Source organism: Oryzias melastigma, linkage group LG17 (assembly GCF_002922805.2).
Source record: "Oryzias melastigma strain HK-1 linkage group LG17, ASM292280v2, whole genome shotgun sequence".
Classification (NCBI taxonomy): Eukaryota; Metazoa; Chordata; class Actinopteri; order Beloniformes; family Adrianichthyidae; genus Oryzias; species Oryzias melastigma.
The window spans coordinates 10,903,674-10,926,536 of NC_050528.1; the positions used below are offsets into that span (position 1 = coordinate 10,903,674).

Genomic DNA, 22,863 nt, shown 5'->3' on the forward strand with positions numbered 1-22,863 from the left:
ATTCTTATTTTGAATATACATTACATATATATATATATATATACACACATTATATATAAGTAAGTTATTAAGTTTTGAGTTATTTACAGTTAATTCAGAAGAATGGAGTTGTGGAAATAAGGACTAAGGCTGATAAGTCACACAATGAAGTCATGGGAAAGAGTGGAGGAAGCTTGGCTGAGGTCAGAAGCGAACATTAGTGAGCAACAACAGGTTAGACAGTAATCTCTGTCGACCATAATGTTTGCAGATGACATTGGGATCTACCCTACAAGAGCAGGGAGTAGGAGGGACATTCAGACAGGTGGAGGTGTTCTCTAAGGAGATAAATGAAGGTCAGCCACAGAAAGACAGGACATCTGTGTGTAAATGAGAGGGACTCAAGTTGAACGAATCGGTTAGTGGGCTCAGATGTGAAGTAGCTGGAAAACTTTTGAGTACCAGAGAGTGTGGGACAGAGGAGAGGTGAAGAGGCCTGTGCAAGCAGGTTGGAATGTGTGGAGAAAGGTTTCAGGTGTAATGTATGACAAGAGTGTCAGAAAGAATGAAAGAAAACTTTGGTGAGAGCAGTCATGCTGTTCGTTTTGAGACAGTAGCTCTGAGAAAGAGACAGGAGGGAGAACTGGAACAGCAGAGAGGAAGATGTTGAACTTCACTTTTGGGAGTGACAAGGATGGATAGGATCAAGAGGGAATCTTTCAGAGGAGAGGAGTGGCTCATGTTAGATGTTTGGAGATAAATCTAGAGAAGCAGACTAAGATGTTTTGGATAGGAATGCGGGGAAGCAGATTGAAATTTTTTGGACAAACTGATAAGAAGAAACAGTGAATGTTACTGCGATAAAGTTCATAGTTTATGTAGTATAGCTTAAGTATTGTACAGTATAGTATAGTAAAGTACAGTATAGTATAGTAAAGTGTATCATATAGTACAGTACAGTACAGTACATTACCGTATAGTAATAGTATCATATAGTATTGTATAGTATTATATAGTATAGTATAGTACAGTACATTACCGTATAGTAATAGTATCATATAGTATAGTATAGTATAGTACAGTACATTACCGTATAGTAATAGTATCATATAGTATAATACAGTACATTACCGTTTAGTAATAGTATCATATAGTATAGTATAGGGGAGGACAGCACAGTATAGTAAAGGGCAGTACAGTACAGTATAGAATAAGACAGGACATTACAGTGCTGTACTATGTTGTATAGTATAGAATAGCATAGGGCAGTACAGTGCCATATAGTTATAGTATCGTATAGTAATAGTATTAAATCGTAAAGTATAGGGCAAGATGGTGGGGTACAGTAGAGTATAGTATAGTATAGTATAGGACAGGGCTGTACAGTACAGTATATTATAGTATAGTATTTGACAGGCCATTACATTGCCGTGCAGTTCAGTATAGTATAATATAGCATCGCATAGCAAAGGGCAATACAGTGCTGTAAAGTATAGTAATAGTATTATATAGTCATAGTACAGTAAAGTACAGTACAGTTTTGTATAGGGCAGGACAGGATAGTACAGCGGTGTACAGTATGATGTAGTATAGTGTAGTACACTAGAGTACAGTGCTGTACTGTACAGTATAGTATAGGACAGGACATTAGAGCCTAGTCAAGTTTAGTATAGTATAGTGTCTACAGTAAACATGTTGCTTAAGAACTTAAAAAAATATCTGTGGTAAAATTGTGTTTTAACACAAACATTTTTTCCATCTACAATGAAGTTCTTACAATCAATCAGCCTTGTCCCAACACATTCATGCCCTTTTCCCCTTTAGAGTCCAGCAGTGCAATAGCTTCCTTCTCCATTAGTGAGCTTGCTAAAATGCCAAACATTTATCATAGTTATTATAGTCATTAAATCCTTCCACACAGTTCAGAATCTCGACAGCTTTGCTTTCTTTTGAGGCATGCGGATACAGTAAATGGATTTGGTTATTGCCTTCACTTACATTGTAACAGCCACTATAATCCTTGTCCTCCACAATGGCCTTTAGAATTTAGTATTTTAAAACACAACAATAACCCACAAACCAAGGCCACTGGGTCAGTCAGAACATTTACTTCTATTATTGCTGTAGCAATATTCTCACTCCATGTTGGCAGTTGTTATCAGGCTGCAGAATGAAATTGGAGTTGGCTGAAATTCAAAAGGTAGAGCATATCATCCAGTAATCTAAGGATCAGTAGTTCCGGCTTTGATTTGTCTTGTCCCCATGTTGATATGTCCTTGAGAGAAACAGTTTAACTGTCCATGGCTGAAATATTTACACAGTAAACAGTGTCTGTTTATGGGTCTCTACTGGACTGTGAAGCCTTTTGAGAGAGTGGAAATACTCTTTAAACTGGATGAATTCTGTCAGTCTGCTCAGTCTTTGCAAGCCTGATATTATATTATTATATTAATAACAAAATTAAAAAAAAAAAATCTTAGGTCAGGGTTTTCTCAAAGCTGGTCCAATTTTCATGACTTACAAGTAGATTTGATAAACCTTTTAGATGTATCTGTAAGTAAATTAGTTAGATATTTTAAAATTGACCAAAAAAATACAATTATACACACATAAAATACACGTGAAGCTTCAAATTGTGCCTTCTATCTAGTTAAAACTGTCCTAACTCAGTTTCATATTCTGTTTGACTCTAAACTTCCAGTTTGTCATTTTTTTCCTGCAAAAAATTCAGTGTTTTGGATTTTTCTTAACAGATTCTTCTTTCTTTCTTTTTTTTTTCTTGTAACAGCATGCCCACCAGGTACCTTTAAATCAACCCAAGGTCCAAGTCTTTGTCTGCAGTGCCCTCTGAACAGCCGCTCCACAGCTGAAGCTGCCACCGTTTGTGTTTGCCGCAATGGCTACTACCGCGGGGATGCTGATCAACCAGATGAACCCTGCACTAGTAAGTGTGCCATCCATAACGCCTACTATATCAAAGCATTGATAGAGAATTCATCTTTGCCAGAATCAAGATGCATTTTAAACTCACTTGAAAAAAATCGATTGAAATTTTTGCAACATCTTATTGTTCATGAAATATAGATATTATGTATTTTGATAGATTGTTGGTGATATGGTTAATTTTTGCACAACACTGCTAGCTTATATGGAAAAAATGTTGACATGGATGTTCAAGAAAAAAAAAATCCCCTTATTTACCCACTGTTTCAAATTTGATCCATACATTTTAACATGATATAACTGTATTACAAAAAAATAATTATCAGCAAATGTCACATTCTCACAATACAGCTAGTAGTCATAAAAAATATAAATAACAATCGATGAGTTATTCTCACCAGAAAGGTTTGAAAATCTTTTTCCCGCCTAAAGTATTTCTGAGATTTCATGGAGGCAGCCATTTTGAAATGAGCAAGAAAAGCCATTCTACTGCCCCTAGTGGAAGGATGATGAACTAAAGGACAGGAAACATGGACTAAGACATATACAAGTGGCTTTTTAAGGAAAGTTTTGAGCATGCTATTGAGACAGGGGTCTTAGAAATACATGTCAAATATGATACAAATGGATTTATAGGGTTAAAGGAAGACATGCACGTCCTACTGGCACACAGGGCTGTCGTTTATGATCCTTTTTTTTTTTTTTAGTCTGGTTAAGAAACTAAAATGTTTTGGATTCCATCATTGACACTATCGGTGCTGTGCCCATCATTGTCTTTTCTCCTCTCTCCGTTACATCTTTTTTGTTCTTTTCTACATTCTCTCTCTGTCTTGTACTGTTTCAACTCTGCAATCATCCCCTAAAGTCCTAATTACTCAGGCAGATGCTGTGCAGCTTCCACACTGTCCTGCCGTTATCAACTTGTGATCCAAAAAGGCCTCTCACAGCATCATCCTTATTGCAACTTGGTGTTAAAGCCATTTTCTTTTCCATCCTGCTGCCTCTGCAGAAACTCAGTTATGCAGATATAGAATACTGTTGAACCCCTCAAACTTGTTCTCCAGAATTCCTCACACAGGAAGAATAAAAGTTTTTTTTTCTTTAACCTACTGCATGAAGGCTATGTTCTAAACCTGCTTTTCTAATAGGTCAGTTTTTATACCAAACAATTGATTTGCTGAATCTCTTTAGTTAGATAATTAATTTTGAAAAAAATATAAATTTCAGAGAAAGGCCCATCTCTCTAAAATATATTCCCAACTTTAGAGAAGCAGTCCACAAAACAGGCTGTTCCTCTACTCGCTGTTATTTTTATTTTTTTTTTTTCAATTCTCTAGGTATGCTAGATTCTCTAGTTATTTGGCACATTTTTTCCTCTACCTGGAGGTCTTAATGGCCCGGAGCATCTTCCACACAAGTCCCCTGCTGATTATCTTGAACAAATCCCTATGGTCTATACAGTCTGCTACTGTTACCATGTTCTTTTCCCAGTTCTGTTCATGTCATCTGCTGATTGTTTTTTTTTTCTTAAAAAAAGGCCAAACTTAGTATTTTGGTGTATAATTGTAATACTCGGATTGGAAAAATAATATGCTACTAAAGAAAAAAAAAGTAAGTAACTTGTACTCTCTAGCAATAGTTTTTTAACTTCCATCTTTATCTCCCTAACATTAAAGCCATCAGTACTTTAATCCCTGCTGTCACAGTTCTCCTCTTGCAGCATTTTGAAATCTTCTTCTAAAAGTTGAAACATACCGTCGCAGCTACGCTCGAGTATCTTGCTGCCCTAAAGCTCAGTAGGGGGGCCAGTGAGATCATCCTAGTAGAAATCTCCTTAATGCTGTCGGCCCTGATAAGAGCACTGGCAGAGTAGCTTAAATCAGACCAGTCTGTAGCAGCAGAAGCTGTATCTTAAGTGCTTCCCGCCAGTGTCAGAAGCTCAGGTCTTTGTATGCTCCAGATCAGTCTGATTAGCTTGCTGATGGATTGCACAATCCCTGGCCTTGTCAGCAGGGGTCCTTGTGCCGTATTCCTAATCCCAACCCCCCCACACCAGAGTCATCCTTCAGAGAACTGCATATTCCAACTTTCGGAATGCATTTAAAGCAGCTTTTTGCCTCTCCATTCTCACATCCCTGCATCTCAGTGCTGTCACCTGTCTACACCACGTGAAGGGAACATCACATTTTCACCTTGCAGTGTGAAGCACACCACTCTAAGTCAAGCTATGCAGCGTAACAAGCACTTAAAGAGCCATAGCTTTTTTGTTGTCCATGTCCAGCTGTTCTCTTTTTCTGTTAGCACACCTGGGTACCTTCTATTTCAGTTTTAAAAAGTAAAGAAAAAAGGAGCATCCTCATGCAATAGTTGTAGGGTAAGAAATGCTGTTTCAGGATGCTGGGCCTTTGGGCTTTGCTCAGTGTAAATCAAAAATGATGACTTCAAGCTAGGAAGCAACTGCAGGGACTCAAGCAGGGAAACTGCTGCTAATTGGCCCAGAGAGGAGAAAGGATGACGTAAGGAATACTGTGGAAAGGAAAAGTGATGAGACAAAATGTCATTCATCCTGACAAGTAGGATTAACACAAAAAGAGCATCTAATTTAATAATTTTAAAAATCTTAATTGAAAAGATTAAAGGGGTTCACAAAACACATAAGAGAAACATACAGTATACAGTGCCAAATTAGTCCATAAAATGATGTCATAAAATCCCATAAAATTATGTCACCTGTTTGAAATGGTAATCTGTATAAAAAGCACCTGTCTGTGCACCCTTACTAGCACGACACACCCCCCTGTTCAAGCCAACGCATGTCCACGGGAGGATATCATGTGACTAAAACGGAAGTCTTTGGTATAAATGTTGCTTGTGGCGTTTGGAGTTAAAAATGTGGAAAAATGGCGACTGAATTGATCTCATTTTGTTGGAACTGGAGGTAGAGCATTTTCCATGGGTGACGTCACAAACACTTTGACCATATCTATATATGTCAATGGGCTGGAGCTTCCAGCATGACAATAGTTTTATCCACTTCAATTTAATAAGAGGATCTGCGGAGGAAGTTGAAAGTCAGTGTTGCCTTGCAACAACCCAAAACATCACAGCTCCTGAGAAAATCTGCATGGATGACTGGACCTAAATTTATTTATTTATTTATTCATTTATTTGACAGGGACATTGCACATTAAAAAGCATTCCTGCCAATGCGCCAGAGTTAGCTTAGAAGCTATTTTTCATCTGCTGTCCCTGGACTGATGGTAAAAATCGTCTCCCTATAAGAACAAAGTTAAAAACAAAATGTAATACAAGTACAGTAAAAGCACAGTAAAAACATAACATTTTTTAAAAAGTTAAGTAAGCACACACAATAAGATAAATAAAAAAAGTAAAAATTGATAAAAATGAGTGGACGCAATAAAATGAATCATAACAATTGATTGTAAAATGGCCTGTAGAATAATCAAATGTAAAAACGTACATTGAAATCATTTAAAAACAAGGAACATGCAGACATTAAAGAGTCCTAAGAATATTCTGGGTATTAAAATATTATATATGCTGACATATCTGATGTGTCACTAGCCAGTTCTTAAGATGTTTTTTGAACAATAAAAGTGAGCCCAGTTCTCTGATGTTCTGAGGGACAGAGTTCCATTCTTGTGCCGCTGTGACTGTGAATGTTTTTTGGCTAAAGACACTTTTCCGCAGAGGGACGATACAGTCTCCTCGGGCTGACCCTCGTGTGACTCGATGTGAGCTGGATCGAACAGTTACAAACTGACTAAGTGGAGGAGATGACAAACCATGTATTATTTTATATAACAGACAAAGGTTTGAATACTTGATGAAATTCTTCCAGGTTAAGAGTTTGTGTTTCTGTAAAACAGGGCAATGGTGAGTTCTTAATTGTTTCTTGTCCAAAACTTTGACTGTTTGTTTATAAAGGGATTCTAACGGTTTCAGAGTTGATTCGTTTGCCTGTGACCAGGTTGTGATGCAATATGTCATATGGGAAAAGATCATAGCATTCATGAACATCCTAGCAGCCTGTAATGATAACTGTGGTCTAATGAACCGGAAATTTGATAAATTATACTTCACCTGATTACATACTCTTTTGATTTGTGATTCAAACTTGAGGTTAGAATCAATCAGGATCCCAAGGTACTTAAATTCAGACACAACTTTAATTTTGTTTCCAGCCACAAAAATGTCCGCTTCTGGTGTTTTGATAATGGATTTAGAAAAAAACATTGCAACTGTTTTATTAACGTTTAGTTTTAAACTCGACTGATTTAACCAATGCGTGATATCAGACATTGATTTTGTGAGTTTCTCAGCGACTTGAGTCATGTTTTCACCATGTGTATAAATTACTGTATCGTCAGCATACATTTGAATAGAGACATTCGAACAAACTGAAGGCAGATCATTTATATAAAGGGAAAAAAACAGAGGGCCTAGAATGGATCCTTGTGGAACACCAGTACACAAACGGAGAGGAGGGGAGAGATACTCATTCAACCTGACTGACTGTACTCTATTAGACAGATAGGAGTCTATCCATTTTATTGCATGAGATGAAAAGTTGAATTTAGTTAGTTTGGTCAGCAGTAGTTCATGATTTATCGTGTCAAAAGCATTCTTTAAATCTAGAAATACAGCACCAACTACACCCCCTTTATCCAATGAATGCTTGATGTTTTCTATGAAAAAACAATTGGCTGTCTCCGTTGAGTGCCGAGCTCTGAATCCAAACTGCATGGGATGAAGTGAAAATGGAGTGTTGTTAAGATGCGTTATGATTTGTTGAGCGACAAGTTTCTCAGCAACTTTAGACACTATTGGTACAATACTTATTGGTCGGTAATTAGAAAGGGACAGAACATCTCCGTTTTTATATATTGGGATGACAGCTGATCTTTTCCACCTACTTGGAAATATTGCCTCAGATATAGAAAGATTTAGAATGTTGGTTAGTGGAGTTTGTAGAATGGGACAGAGTTCCTTCAACATAAAAGCATCAATGCCAAATACATCTTTGGTTTTTGTAGTTTTAAGAGCTCTTATTGTTTGGGAGACCTCGGATTCTGTAACACTGTTTAAGCTGAATATGGGCTCTAATTCATTTATTGGCCAAGCACTTAGGTTATTGGACACAAAACACTGAGAAATAGTGGAGACAGATTCAATGAAAAAATTATTGAATGCATCTGCAATAATGCATCCTTCATTTATAATTATCCCATTTATCTTTACTTCCAAACACGTTTTGCTCTTGGTGTCCTGCCCTACTAGTTTTTTCATTTGGCTCCAAATTTTTTTAGAATCCCCTTTTGCTTTTTCAATTATAGATAAGAAAAAATCAGCTTTGGCCTTCCTTATGTTATTAACTACTTTATTCCTTAATGTTATAAATAGATTTCTGGCACTTCTTGATTTATTTTTGATTGCATTTTTCAGTGCAGAATCCCTTTCTTTCATTAATTTCAGTATATCTGAGTTCATCCAAGGTAAAATGTTTTTGTTTTGTTTAAGATTGAGTTTTGCACTAAAGTTTTTAATTGTTCTTTCAATAGTGTCTATAAAGGTTTTGCTGTCCCTTTCACAATCCGTTTTTTGCAAGATCTGATCCCAATTAATTTGCTGAAGAACCTGTTTAAATTCCTCCTGTCTGCATTTTGGGATTCCAATCAACTCATAGTCTTTGACAGAAAATTTAAATCTCTTCCTTGAAAGTTTTCTGGCCACAAGAATCAAGTTATGGTCAGAGAGACCCCCTAACATATTAAATGATTTAATTATCCTTTCAGGTCGATTTGTAAATATTAGATCTATTTGTGTATTGCTTGTTGTAGTAACTCTTGTCGGCCCTTTGACCATCTGGACAAGATCAAATTTATCTGTTACTCTCTTAAGATTTTTCCTGTCAGAGGTAACTTCCCAGTTGATATTGAAATCTCCCAAGATGACCAGTTCCTTGCTTAAATTACAATCCTTGAGTAGTTTTTCAAAGTTTTCATAAAATGTAATATCCGATGAGGGGGGACGATAAATCACAATGACTGTAAATGACATTTGTGGTGACAATATTACATTTAGGCCCACACATTCAAGTTTATAATCACTGAGCCAATGTATTTCTTGACACTGAATGTTGTTTTTTATGTATATCATGACTCCACCACCCTTTGCACCAACTCTGTCTTTCCTAAACAATTTATAGCCAGGGATGGCAAGTGCTGCAGAGGGGGTGTTTCCATGCAGCCAAGTCTCTGAGAGACAGAGATAATCTATATTTGAATGGACTAAAAGGTGTTTTATTTGCTCTATTTTTGGGATTATGCTTCTTATATTTAAATGGCCACCTAAAATTCCTTTGGGTTTTGTTTTAGGATCCCAGACTATTTTTGAATGATTAAGCGTCTGAAATGGAAGCTATTATATATAAAGTATTGAGGAAAGCTTTGTTAGTAGCCAAATTTTTTTAAATAATACAATTAGATTTTTAAAAAATTTTTGTAGTTTACAATTACAGACCAAACTTGTTTTTTTAAAGTGGGACAACTTGCAGAATTAGTTACTGACAAATACTTTTTTGCCGTTTGTTTATTTAAAAGAGTACTGCCTTTTTGCTCTTTTTTTTATATATATGAACTAGAAAAAACCCAAATTAAATGTGTGGTTTTCTACATTCCAGACTACATCACTTTTCAAAAAGTTGTATCAGTTACTTTACCTTCTTTAGTGACCTTGTTCACTGTCAAATATCGTCTGTACTTTGCAGCTTCATCAAAACATGTCAAAACTTTAGACTGAATATATAACTTTACCTTTTTCCATTCTCCTTGAGATACTTTTCATTTCCTTTGTTTCACTTTTCTCCTGTCATTGTTTTTGAACAAAGTGATGTGATGACCCACAAATAGTGCAGAAATCAATATGGAGTTTTTTGTCTTTCATTTTTTATTGTTATATTTTCAAAAATACTTTGAAATGACTAAATAGAAGTGACTCTGACTATTTTAAAGCTTCAAATTTGTTAGCCAAAACAAAAAGACGTGAATAAATATTGAAGCAAAAATCTATTTTCTTTTGACAGGCCATTTTATTCTCACAAATTATATGGCAAATATGTATTCTCCATCTGTTTGTAACCAACACAACTTCCCTATCTTTCTCCCAGCTCGACTGGCTGTGATCAGTATTACACACAGGGATTCAAAACAGAAGAAGCAGTGGTTAAAAAAAAAAAAAAAAAAGTGAAGAAATGAGCAAACATGTCTTCGATTTTATTGCGAGCTATGGGTCACCCATTTCTTATTACCTGCTGAGTAAAAAAAAAAAAAAAAAAAAAACAGCTAGGTTGTGATCTTCTGTAGCTGTGGCAGAACGACATGAAGGAGAACTCGAACAGCCAGATAAACTCCAACACTTAAGCTTTACTGAAAAGCAGAGGTCAAGAACGGATAGACGGATAGCAGAGCAAACAAAGCAGAAAGGGAGCAGGTTGAAAGGCAAAGTGCAAAAGCATTCCTAAAAAAGTACAGAAAAAGCCCCATGTTTGCTTTGAAAAGACCTTTCATAAAAAAAGAGGACAGAGGGATAAAGGGATTGGTTAAATGAAATCCAACAACAGTCCTAAAATCTATTATAAAGACTGTTTTTCTATAAATATTCATTGGTTTTAAAGAAATATGTGCTTTGTGATCAAATATATTTAGTTTTCACATTCTTGTCACTTCAGTGAGCTGCCACTGTAATGTGCTACTGTGACTGTCACATTAGTGCAATGTGTTTGAAAGAATATATTTTGACAGGCTGCTTTATTCCTGTTTTCTAAGCCTAGGTAGTATCTCATATGTTACTGTTATATACTTAAAGTTTATTTTTTATATATATATATTGTCTTGGTTTGCTTTTGTCATGGAAACTTGCCTTTAGCAGTCTTTCAAAATTAATAATTAAAAAAAAGCTAATGCAATTAGAAACACTTAATGTATCAAAATGTATCAAAATGCAACCAAATCAGATTTAGTAAAGCTAAAATGATTCGATTCCTTTAAGTTATGGACTCAAGAAACTAAATTCCGTGGTAAATCAAAACAGCCAACGGTTTAATAAAAATCTGCAAATCAGGCATTAAGTTGCAGTTCTATCTGATTTCTGGTGTTGGCTTTAAACTGTGATGTGTTTGTAAGGAATAGCTGTAGTGATTCTCCTGCTCCTTTCTCTACCTTGTTTATACCATAAAAATTAAATCACACTTTTAGTGATTAAAGTAATCTTGGTATCAAAACGTTGAGCTCGTTCATAAACTTTGCAGTTTTTGAAGTATTGAGCAAAATACGCCCCATTAGAAATGAATGGGAAATTGCTCAAATCCTTCATACATTTTGAACCTTGTGAACACAAACTGCATCAAGTTTAAATTATTCAGCAACAACTGGATTTTTGTTTCTGTTTTTGACTAATTTAGACATGTTTCCAGTTTCTTGGGGGCTAATTTGGAGTTTAGCTAATATTTTAGCTTTATGCTAAGTATTTTGTCAAAATTAGACTGTTTTTCAGTTCTTTAGTCTAATTTGGAGTTTAATTAACATTTTAGCACTATTCTGTCTTTTTTTTTTTTCAAAACTGAACTTTTTAAAAAATTCTGTAGGGAAATTTGGAGTTTAGCTAACATTTTATCTTTATGCTAGTTGTTTTGTCAAAATTACTTTTTTTAATTCTTTAGGGCAATTTGGAGTTTAGCTAATATTTTGGCACTATTCTATCTGTTTTTTCAAAACTTGAACTTTTTTTTTTTTAATTCTTTAATCAAATTTGGAGTTTAGCTAATATTTTAGCATTCTGCTAGCTGTTTCGTCAAAATTAGACTGTTTTTACTCCCATTAGGCTAATTTGCAGTGTAGCTAATATTTTACCACTATGTCAGTTGTGTTTGCCAAGATTAAATTGTTTTTAAGTTATTCAGGCAAATTTGGAGTTCAGCTAATATTGTAGCTTTATGTTAGCTGTTTTGTCAAAATTACTTTTTTTTAATTATTTTGGGCAATTCAGAGTTTAACTAATATTGTAGCTTTATGTTAGCTGTTTTGTCAAAACTAAAATTGTTTAAGTTACTGAGGCAAATTTGAAATGTAGCTAATGTTTTAGCTTTATGCCAGTTGTTTTGTCAAAATTACTTTTTTAAATTCTTTTGGGCAATTTGGAGTTTAGCTAATATTTTTTTTGCAAGCTTTCAGTTTCAGTGTTTTTAGCTTTCAGTTTCAACATTTTTATCTATGAGCTTCAGCCACCTTCAGTGGCCACATTCAGCTTACAGCATTCACACTAGCATTATCACAGGTAATGCTAAATATCTAGTTGCATGTGTATTACAATCCCTTCTGAGAAAAGTGGGATTTTTGTTCTGTTTTCATACATTGATTCAAGCAAGTATGAAATAAAACAAACAATATGTAGTTAAGGAAACAGCATGTTTATGATGGATGATGGAAAAGATGCATTCTGACTGGGAATGAATTGCATTCCACAAAAGGAGCTAGCTAAAAGTTTCTCCTCCAACTTTCCCTCCACATGGTAGCATCTTTGCACTGACTGATGTGCCGTTTGACCTCCATCTGAAGCAGGATCTGTCCTCTCAGACAGACCATAATAATCACACTATGGATGTTAAGCCCTTCCTGTCAGTGACCTCTCGGCTGCCGAGGCGCCTGAAACAAGGTTCCAGCTGTAACCGCGGAGATCCCTCACCCTGGAGCTCTCCGCTGCTTTGTCAAAGCTCGCCAAGTCCACTTCACATCGCTTTGCAGCAACAATGATTGATTGTGTGCGCTCCATGAAGTAACTCTCTGACCTAATACCAGAGAAATGTGAAATGGAATTGATGCATTATAAAACGCTTAGAAATCCATATACAATTATTATGATATATATTCTACTTAGTGGAAAAAAAATGAGAAGAAAAAGAGAAGAATGGTGTGTGAGAAAAGATAGGAAATTCCTCTAAGGAATTGACCGGATTAGTTTTTCAAGTAGTTGCGGATCTGGAAATGGGTTACTTTAACTTTACTTTTAATGATAAAGGTCAGGCTTAGTTGGGTATAAATTTGTACCAGAGCCACTCTTTGAAATCATTCAACTGAGCAGCAGTGAAAAAGGAAAGGATAGTCTTGTAAAGAATTTAGGGAATTTAAAGGAATCATTAAATAAAAGCTCTCCAGGAAAAGAGTGCAGCTCAAAGAGTAAATATTGATGAGATATTTCTGAGAAGGAGTAATTTAGCATTTCATTTTGCTCACAATTAGATGAGAAACGTTTTGGATGTGAGACTATTTTCCTTCTCGTAAAATGATCATATCCAGTGTGCTGTCTTGACTAACAAGATGTTGTAACGCTACATCACTTCTGTGTGTGCAGGTGTTCCCTCCAGCCCAAGAAATGTGATCTCCATTGTGAATGAGACCTCAGTCATCCTGGAGTGGCATGCACCCAGAGAGACTGGTGGTCGGGACGATGTCGTCTACAACATAGTGTGTAAGAAGTGCCGGGCTGACAGGCGGTCCTGTTCCCACTGCGATGACAACGTGGATTTTGTTCCTCGACAGCTGGGTTTGACAGAGACCAGAGTCTTCATCAGTAATCTATTGGCACACACTCTGTACAGCTTTGAAATACAGGCTGTCAATGGTGTCAGCAATAAGAGTCCGTATCCAGCGCAGCATGTTACCATAGACATCACCACCAACCAGGCAGGTTAGTACTTTCACCGGGTGCAACCATCCTAATCTGTTTCCACTGCAGTCATAATGCAAATAACACTGTTCCTATTTATGAAGTATCTTTTTATTAATATTTTATTAGTTAAAAATGTCAAAATGTTTGCCAATTTTTTAAGCTACTTTTAACTTTTCTTTTAATCCCAGTAAACACTTCAGTTTCAATATTGATAAATTCAAATAACTGCAAAGTGATACTTTATTTTTAAGGGATATGTAAGTATTTTTTTAATCTGCCTCACTCAAAGTGTATTTTAGACTCCAATATCTTGGGTTTAATGAACTACAGAACAAATAATCAGGCATGCTATCAACAACTAATTTTAATTTAGGTTGAAAACTCAACAGTTTTGACTTTGATGCTAATTTTATAGTCTTTGCGTTCTGCAGATCTGTGTTTGTGTCTGGTTCTCTGAAGCCTTTGCAGTTCTGGCTCCTAAACTGTGGAATCAGTTGCCACCAGCTATGAGAGACGTCACACTTTTGGAGAGTTTTAAAGCTGAACTGTTCCTCCACTATCATTCTATAGTATCTGCCTTGCTGCTTTTTATTATGTTTATTTTAATTTCTGTTTAAATATGATTTTATGTTTTAAATTGTTTTTGTGATCATAATATATTTTGTTTTTTGTGTTCAGCACTTTGGGCCTCCTTGGCTGAAAAATGAATGAAAAATGTATTTAAAAGAAAGTTATATTGTTTTTCCCAATCTAGATATTTTCCCCTTTTTTCCTTCTTCAAGCGGCTGATCAAAGTGATACAATTTTAGAATTTTTGGGGGGGATATTCTTTATTTTTGCAAGCTGTATTACTCATTCTTCCCCTCAGACACTTAACATGTACAATAATCTGAACCCCTTCTGTATTTCTTTTTTGCTCCAGAAACTAGGGGAGATAAAAGTAACTGGAACAAATATAAAATAAAAAAAAGTTGAAAAGGAGAAAAAAAAAATGACAGAAACAAAAGACTACTGTGAAAGAAAAATAAAAACAAATATGCGTAATGCATTAGATTATTTATGTTGTATGGATAAACCAAAACAAAAAAAAAAAAAGGATTTTAAGTAAAAATACACCAAAAACATAGAAATCTCTGCACAAACACACTCATAAATGCCTTTGCAAACATTTAACCAGTGCACACTAAAGAGAAGTTACCATGCTCACACATACCAAAATATATTGTACAAATGTACATACTACATGTATTTCAGCATATCTGATTCTTACATTCCTAAAATTGAAATATTAATAGAACAACTTAAGTAAATTAACAAGGTGATCACTAGTTTAATGTGAATTGAAAGCATCTTTTAGATTCTGAGACACACACAGGGTGATCTAAACATTTATGTGAACGTGCTCTAGGTTCTGTCAGTGTCTCTGAACATTCCAGCAATGCAGTCTTTTTACTGCAAAGCTTACAAATTGCTTCTTTGGAATAGAAAATTACATTACATTTTTTTTTCTACAGAAGACTTGATTGAGCACAAGTGGTCTTTTTCTGTCTGTAGAAGCACAGAGCGATAAGGATGGCCTGTTAAAGTCAGTATTTGAACAGCTGCAACAATGACTTTCAGCCTCTTTTTATTGGAAGTCATACTTAGCCAGTTCAGCTAACTAGAGCCCCGGTAACATGTTCTCCTGCATGTGTGACATCATGTTTTATATGTCGGTTTCTCAACTGAAACAATGGAAACGACAAAACTCAAAAATGTTCTTAACACAAGACATGTATGGACCGATTGAGCTATTTAAATGCTCTTAATGTTTTTTTTTTTTTTTTTTGGAATCAATAATAATTAAGAAACTGTAATATTAGTATTTTGTCACATGACTGAAAACCTATAGAGCGACACAATTTTTTTATTTTTTGGGGGGTATGGAGGCTTTGACTGGTAAAGTTTGTGGCTGCTGACCCTTTTTTGAAACATTCTGTTACATTTGTGATCCATTTCGTATCCTTAAGCTCAATTCCCCTTCAGTGCACCCCAAACGTAAAACATATTCTATCTTGGGCCTCTTTGACTTTTACGAAAGAATGAACTCTTCATTTATCTTAAAGACTAAACGAAATGGTAATTGCTTCATCCCAATCTCTTTTGTGCAGGAGCACATTCTGAAATGAAGTTTAGTCTGGCTGGTGGAGGGCATACCACTTTTGATTAAATCCCCTCTCAGAGTAATGTGGTCCCCAACTGGACTTGCTTTTGTCTGGTAAAAAAAAGAGGGGTATGTTAAAAAAAAAAAAAAAAAGAAAGTTCATGAATATTTTTCTCTGTCCCTCTCTTTTGATTTATTTTTCTTACAAAACCGACATTCTGTGATAGTGCAGGTGGGGAAAATGAGGGGGTAAATGGGTCTGCTTATTAAAGTACAGACTACTTGACAGGCTAATAGTACACTTGACAAAGAGATGTAAAAAAAAAAAAAAAGGTATTGCTCAGGCTTATTGCTGAACTCGGCTGCAGTAATGAGATGTTCTGCAATAATCTGCCAGGCCAATGTCCAGCCTGATACGGTCCTTTTGTTGCCAGGTAATTGCAGCTTTCTGAGTCTTGACAAGCCCTTTCAGAAGAAGAGCAGTGTCAGTGTACAAGGATACAGCAGTATTTGATGATACATATGCAGTAAAAAGCAAAAATCAAAAGCCAAGAGATTTCCAAGTTCAGAAAAATTGCGGTATTAGCATAAAGCGTATGAAAGTGATTTTGAAGCAAACTTACTCTTGATATTGTTTGGATTCTACATAAATTAAAGAAAAACAGAGAATAACTAATAACCCTAATAACTAACTACTAAAAAATAAGGTGCAGGACTATCTAGCACCCTGGAATTTAAAAGCAATTCCGATATCATACTCACAACTTTTTTTTTTTTAAACGATAGATATAATGTCGCAGATTTTGCAAAGTGAAAATCTAAACAATACAAACATTTTACAACATCTATTTATGACTCCACTATGTTCTGATGATGAAAATGTGGATGGTTTGGTGGAAAATTACATTTAAACTTTTTTATTCTCGCAAAAATTATTCAAACACAAAGCATTGTGGTCTATATTCACTAATGTGTAAATTAGTATCATCGCATACTTAATTTTTGCAAATTTCTTGGTCACTTGATTTTGGAATTGTAGATTCAGATAGCGCTACAAAATGGCGAATGCACTATATATTGAAGGAATTCAGACATAGAATATCTTGATCTTATTATCATGAAGAACTTGTAAAGAAAAATCTTGATTTTTTGTTTTAAGTCATCAAACTAAAATGTAATGGGATTTAAAATACTTTTTTTTTTAGAAAAAAAAGTTTGTTGAAGAAATTATGAGCATATTATATATTAGAATAATTATTACAAACTATAAACATAAATATAGCATATCATTTTATTCAAAATTCTCACTTTAAAGGTTTTTCAGAGATCGTAATCATACATTTTGATTGGTATTGGTATTGTATGTGTCTTTATCTTTAAAGAGGCCATACCATGATTTTCTTAAGCTTTTCGGAGTAAACTATATCCATATATTATGCCATATATTACTTTTGGAACACTGAAAAATGAATTATTTATTAAATATTAATAATTTTTGTGAGATTTTTCCTACCCGGACGTAAAACAACTTGATTCTGACCATCGCTACACTAGTTCACAGCAAATCTTGAAGGACTTGAGACCAGTTCTTAAAGGAGCCCCACGTCTAAAGTAATGAACATCTGTTTGAGCTAGAATTTATTGAAGACAGGACACAATTGGAAGATATTCTGCATCTAAAATAAAAAGTTTTTTGCTGATCACCACTAGCTCCAGGGAGAAATAGGATGTTGGTGTTAGACTGGGGGTGGAGCTGGCAGAGCAGACTCTTCCTGAAAGGGGCGGTCCTCAATCTGTGACATCAGTACGTGAGAACCCGCTCGTTTTCATGGGTATTGGAGGGGCTGGTGCAAAGAGCGCAGGTTTTCGAGGATTACTCAGAAATGGATCAAAATACCACTTTAGGGTTCTTTATAGGAATAAACAGTATAATACACCTAAAAGCTCAAAAAGTTGTTTTTTCATGTTATGGCCCTATTGATATCTCAAAAACAGAGTTAAAACAATTAGGTTAAAACCACACTTTTCTATAAAGAAACTATATCAAGGTGCAAGGCGGAGAAAAATCAAATCAAAGACGGATAACGAAAAGGAAGAGAAGCATGCACTATAATAGAGGAGAGATGGTGTCAAAGGGACTCTGTGTGAACCACCAAAGAGGCCATTTAACTGCCTTCCATCCTATCGCGTGTCTGCGAGGAAAGACTGATCAATACTGTGATTTAGGAGTTCATTCATGGCCTCTTGCTCTCAAGAAGAGACACACTGGCTCAAAGATACAGACGTACAAAGGTTATGCGCTGCACCCTCCGAGGCGGCCGTTCCCACCTGGCCTAGATTTAGCCGCATATATCTTTGTTAACCAAAGAAAAACTATCCATTTATCTCATTTTTTTAAAGAATTCCTTACTACGAGAGTTTAATAAAATGGTAAATGCCACTAGAACACAAATGGGCTAGTCAGACGGATGATGAAGCCGGTCTCTTTTTCAAGCTAATAAACAATACTTCTATAAGCTTTTTGGCACAGCCGTCTTGACCTAGATTACAAGCCAGCGATCCGTCAGACCACGGAATGCCAAGTATATCTACAAACAGTCCTCCTCCACTTTGGCTGGTGTGTAGAGAGCTATTCCAGCAGAAATGCATACATAGCTATCATCAGCCTGTAAGTCCAGTCTGGTGGTTTGCATTCAGGATGAATCCAAAGCATTGAAGAGATTTCCAAACAACCACATGACTCAAAAACATCTGCATCCTGTGAGCTCCAAGCTCACACGAGATGTAAGGCGAATGTTTCCACAGAGCAAGGCCAATTAGATAAATGGGAAGTTCCCTGGGAGCACGAGATGTTTAGGGGCCCTGGACCCTTAAAACAATTTTCAATTTGCATCTGATCACTGCAGCTACGCAGTCATGCAACTTTTGCAAAGCCATCCTAAGGTGTCCTTTCTGCCCCTTTCTACTAAAAAAAGTGAAATTTTGGACCAAATAACAAACGTTCTGAATTTGTTTTACATGTAAAAGTATCGGTTTACTTAAAATTAAAATTTTGAGTTGATGGTTTACTTAACTTAAAAAATTAATGTGCTAAAAAGCAATATTTTTAAATGTAACAATTACAGATCTTGTGTGAATTGATTCTATTTTTCACTTTTTACAGTGTAAAAAAAAATAACTCAATTTATTGGATGAATGTGATCTCTCCATGAACACGTGGCAGTCGGGGTCATAGGGTAGTTCATTCTTTTAGAATGACAACAAAACAAAGAATTTAACCACACAAAAATAAAGTTCATAGGGGAAAGGCTGCACAAAGCAAGGAGTACACACTAACAAACTGATCTTTTAATAAATTTGATAAATTAGAAAATAAAAACTCAATAATATAGTAAATAGAGTCATAAAGTAACATTAATGTTGCATACCCTTGCTTCCTTTTAAAACACATTTTTTAGGTAAGTAGATTTTTTTGTAAATGAAAAAATAAGAACAAAGAAGTATTATAGGTGCAACAATAAATTAACTTCAATGGAGCAAGTTGACAAGTCTTTTTGTTTTATAATTTATTTGAACTCAATTTACTCTCCTTTCCCATTTTTTAAGTTTTAAGAAAAATATGACATACGCTTTTTTGTTTTCTTTGATTTTTTGGTTTTTCTAAAATTATTTTCATTAAGGGTGTGACAATGAATCAATAAATCGATTTATGTTCCTACGATCAACCAGTTTCATCTGTCTTAGACAGAATCGATTAAAATGTAACTATACAATTAAAAAGTTGCTTCAAAACTACATAAATCAATAAGCGATCTTGGAAAACACCATTAGAAGTGCCATAATAGCGGACAACACACATGTGATGGTAGCAAACAATGATTATTACAGTCTAATTTGTGGAAACACTTTAAATTTTGCAAAAACATGCAACCATACAGTGTGGTAGAATACAAATGTTCGTTTGTATCATTTTGACCCATCATGTTTTTTCAATTTATAATTTTCCAAGTATTGGTCTCTTTACCTCTGTTTCATGAGATCTTGTCTTCTCAGAGTTTTATAAGATACTTTATTTTATCTCCATTACCATCAGATATACATCCTTGTATATAGAGGTGGGGATTAACTGCTAAAAAAGTCATTTTCAATATTTCTGTTTTGAGTTGCCATCATTTAATATCAATGTTGACACTATACACATGTCAATGTGTTTCAATGCTTTTACTGAAAGACTGAATAGTTCCTTTTTCTTCCTAAGCTTGAGCAGAAAGTGAGGCTGCATTCAAAATCCTCCATGAATAATGTGATTTTCAAAATTATTCAAGCCACGGGTCCCTGAGAGAAATCCATGATGCTGAACTGATCCCTGTGTGAGATGTTTGAGAGGGACCCATTACTGTGTAGTCATGGCTGGCTTGGCCCTCTGAGCCCCCTGCTAACAAGGTGGCCAGAAGTCGACCCTTTGCCTTTGAAAGAGGCAGCGCGGAACATGACTGTAGGCTTCTGCCTTCATCTGAGAGTCGGAGTCTCTGTTACGAGGCTATGCGATTCACTTGTGCCTCCGCATCCCAAACAGAAATGTTAAGTGAACCACTGAGGGGAAAAAAGGTTGACATTTTTACTTATGACCACGATTTTGTCTATAGATGATGGTGAAGTATTCCATTCAGAGTTAGAGGCTTTGGTGAGAGACCAGTTGACCGTTAAAACTATCCATCCAGGAACTTTTCTCAGGGTAACTGAAGCAGGGATTGGTACAGATCAGAACATACAAGACTTTAACTCTTGAAAGACTTTAGTTTATTCATGAAATCTTATCTAACAAAGAAAGTAAAAGAAAAAGAAAGGGGGACATTTTCAGAGATAATTTGGCGTCTTGTTTGGTCGTCTGGACAAAAGACACCAACTTTGTTTAGTGGCAGACCAGTAAATCACTTTAAGACTCAATCTAAATTTGGGGTGTAACGGATCATAAAACTCATGTTTCGGATCGTGTCACGGTTTTAGGATCACGGTTCGGATCATTTTTTTAATCAGTAAAAAGCAAAACAAAAAACAAACAAACAAAAAAAAAACAGGAAAAAACCAGAAGATATAAGACTAAAACATATATTTCAGAAAAATATAAATCATACTCATAAACATGAATATGCACTCACACACTTTAAATATAAACAAAAATGTAAAAACATGTAGCTTCTGATTACATTTATATGTCAGGAGACCAAATCTACAGAAACTAAAAGAGAAAAGAATGTTTAATATGCAATTTTTAACTTGCCTCCACCCCCCAATGTCCAAATTAAATCTTAAATTAAAAAGTTCAAATTATACTTAATTGTAATTGTATTAAAACTAACATTGGGAACATTTAAATATAATCAAATAATTATTATTATCCGGAGTACATGTGCAGGTGAGGCACTGCCACGCCCGCTTTTTCTGGCAATTTTTGACCCTATTGGCTTGCCATACTGCCTTCCCCTGACGGCACATCCCTGTTGCAGGAGCAGCTACTGCTCACCGGCAGATCTGAACCATGGAGATGTGCACCAATGCTTTTATTCAGGTTTTCAAAACAAACTCTCCATGACGAGTTTGAGAAAAGTTTTTGACAGAAGCTCCTCCCTCACGTGGGTGGAGCTTCATGTTAACAGACTTTTGGGTAACAAAAAAACAATTTTGCCGGATGTTAAAACAAAGATGGTGAACAATATATGAACTTGACATCAATTGCATTCGGTGTGGATAGAATTGATTTTCATAATGCAGCACGCTAGGTACGCAGTGGTGGCGGGGGGAGAAGGGTGTAACGGATCGCGGATTGTCACGGATTATCCGTGATCCATTACACCCATAATCTAAATTCTTCCCTTACCCCTAAGTCTTCTCCCTACCCCTACATTTAGGCGTGATCTGAAATGTTTCCTTCTCCCTTCCCCTCCATTTGAAGGCGCAGTTTAAGTCCAAGTGTGTCTGGGAAATGTATTTTTTTTTTAAATCCGACCCTCCAAACAAAGGGGTACCAAGTCCTCTGTCGTGAAGGTAAACCATGTCGCGCTGAGTACACGTGGGTGTTCTTTGAACCACAGACTTTCCATTTAAATGTAATTAATGACTTTTTGTTGTAGCATAACCTTTTTAAAGTTATAAACCCACTGTTGTTATGTATATTTAAGCACCGCGCTAACGCTAGCAGACCGGCAATTATTGGCAACGTCATTGAACGAAAGTGACGTCCGAAATATGAGACACTATTTTTTCATAACTCTACGTTTGGAGGGCCAAATGAAGGGGAAGGGAGAAGGGAAGATTTCGGATTGGGCCTTAGTCCTCCAAATGAAGAGTTGTGGAAGGATAGTGTCTTCATATTGAGAGGACACTTCCCCTCGATGACATCACCATAATTAGCAAATCTGTAAGTTTTATAACTTTGAAAAGTTGTACTAAAATCAAAAGTCACTAATCACATTTAGATGTAAACTTCTGTGCATCAGAGTACACCCACATGAATAAATTATTTTCTCCTCCGTGGCACAACGCGACGGGTATCAACCCTCGCGGCGGAGGGATATGCAATAAAAACTCCCTACCCTACCCCTACAAACGCCCCTAAAATTGGAGGGTTAGGGAAAAGCTGTAGGGGTAGGGTAAGAATTTGACTTGGATGAGAATTTTTAGGGAAAATAAGAACTAACCAGCCAATATTAGCCAGTCAAGTCCAGCTGATTTGGTTTACACAGTTGGAGGAGCAGCTGTACAGCAATCAAAAGAAACACAAGCATTCAAAAAACATTTTACTTCCTTCTATTGTTTCTTATCCCTTTACCTTTAATTTCAATGAAAATTACTAAACCTTACAACTTCTGCTTCCTTCCTATTTAACTTGTCATGGGTGAAACTGGCATGTTTATTCTTCCTTCATAGTTTATCAGACCTCAATACTGTCAAAAACAACACTTGCTAGTGGACCAAAAGTCTTGCTTTCAAATCAGGTTTTGCTCATTAAGTCTGCATCCAAGTTCAAAGGAACTTCTACTTCTTCTGGCCAA

At 35.7% G+C, this 22,863-nt stretch overlaps 1 protein-coding gene across 2 annotated transcripts in view; it reads left to right on the top strand.

The window, feature by feature from the left end:
* The window catches only part of LOC112147554 (ephrin type-B receptor 1-B), a 211,823-nt gene that overhangs the window by 126,129 nt on the left and 62,831 nt on the right, over nt 1-22,863 (top strand). For both annotated transcript variants that reach the window (XM_024274054.2, XM_024274055.2), the window contains exons 4-5: nt 2,768-2,923; nt 13,351-13,686. In XM_024274054.2, the coding sequence (XP_024129822.1) occupies nt 2,768-2,923; nt 13,351-13,686 (492 nt within the window). The remainder of the gene's footprint in view (nt 1-2,767; nt 2,924-13,350; nt 13,687-22,863) is intronic.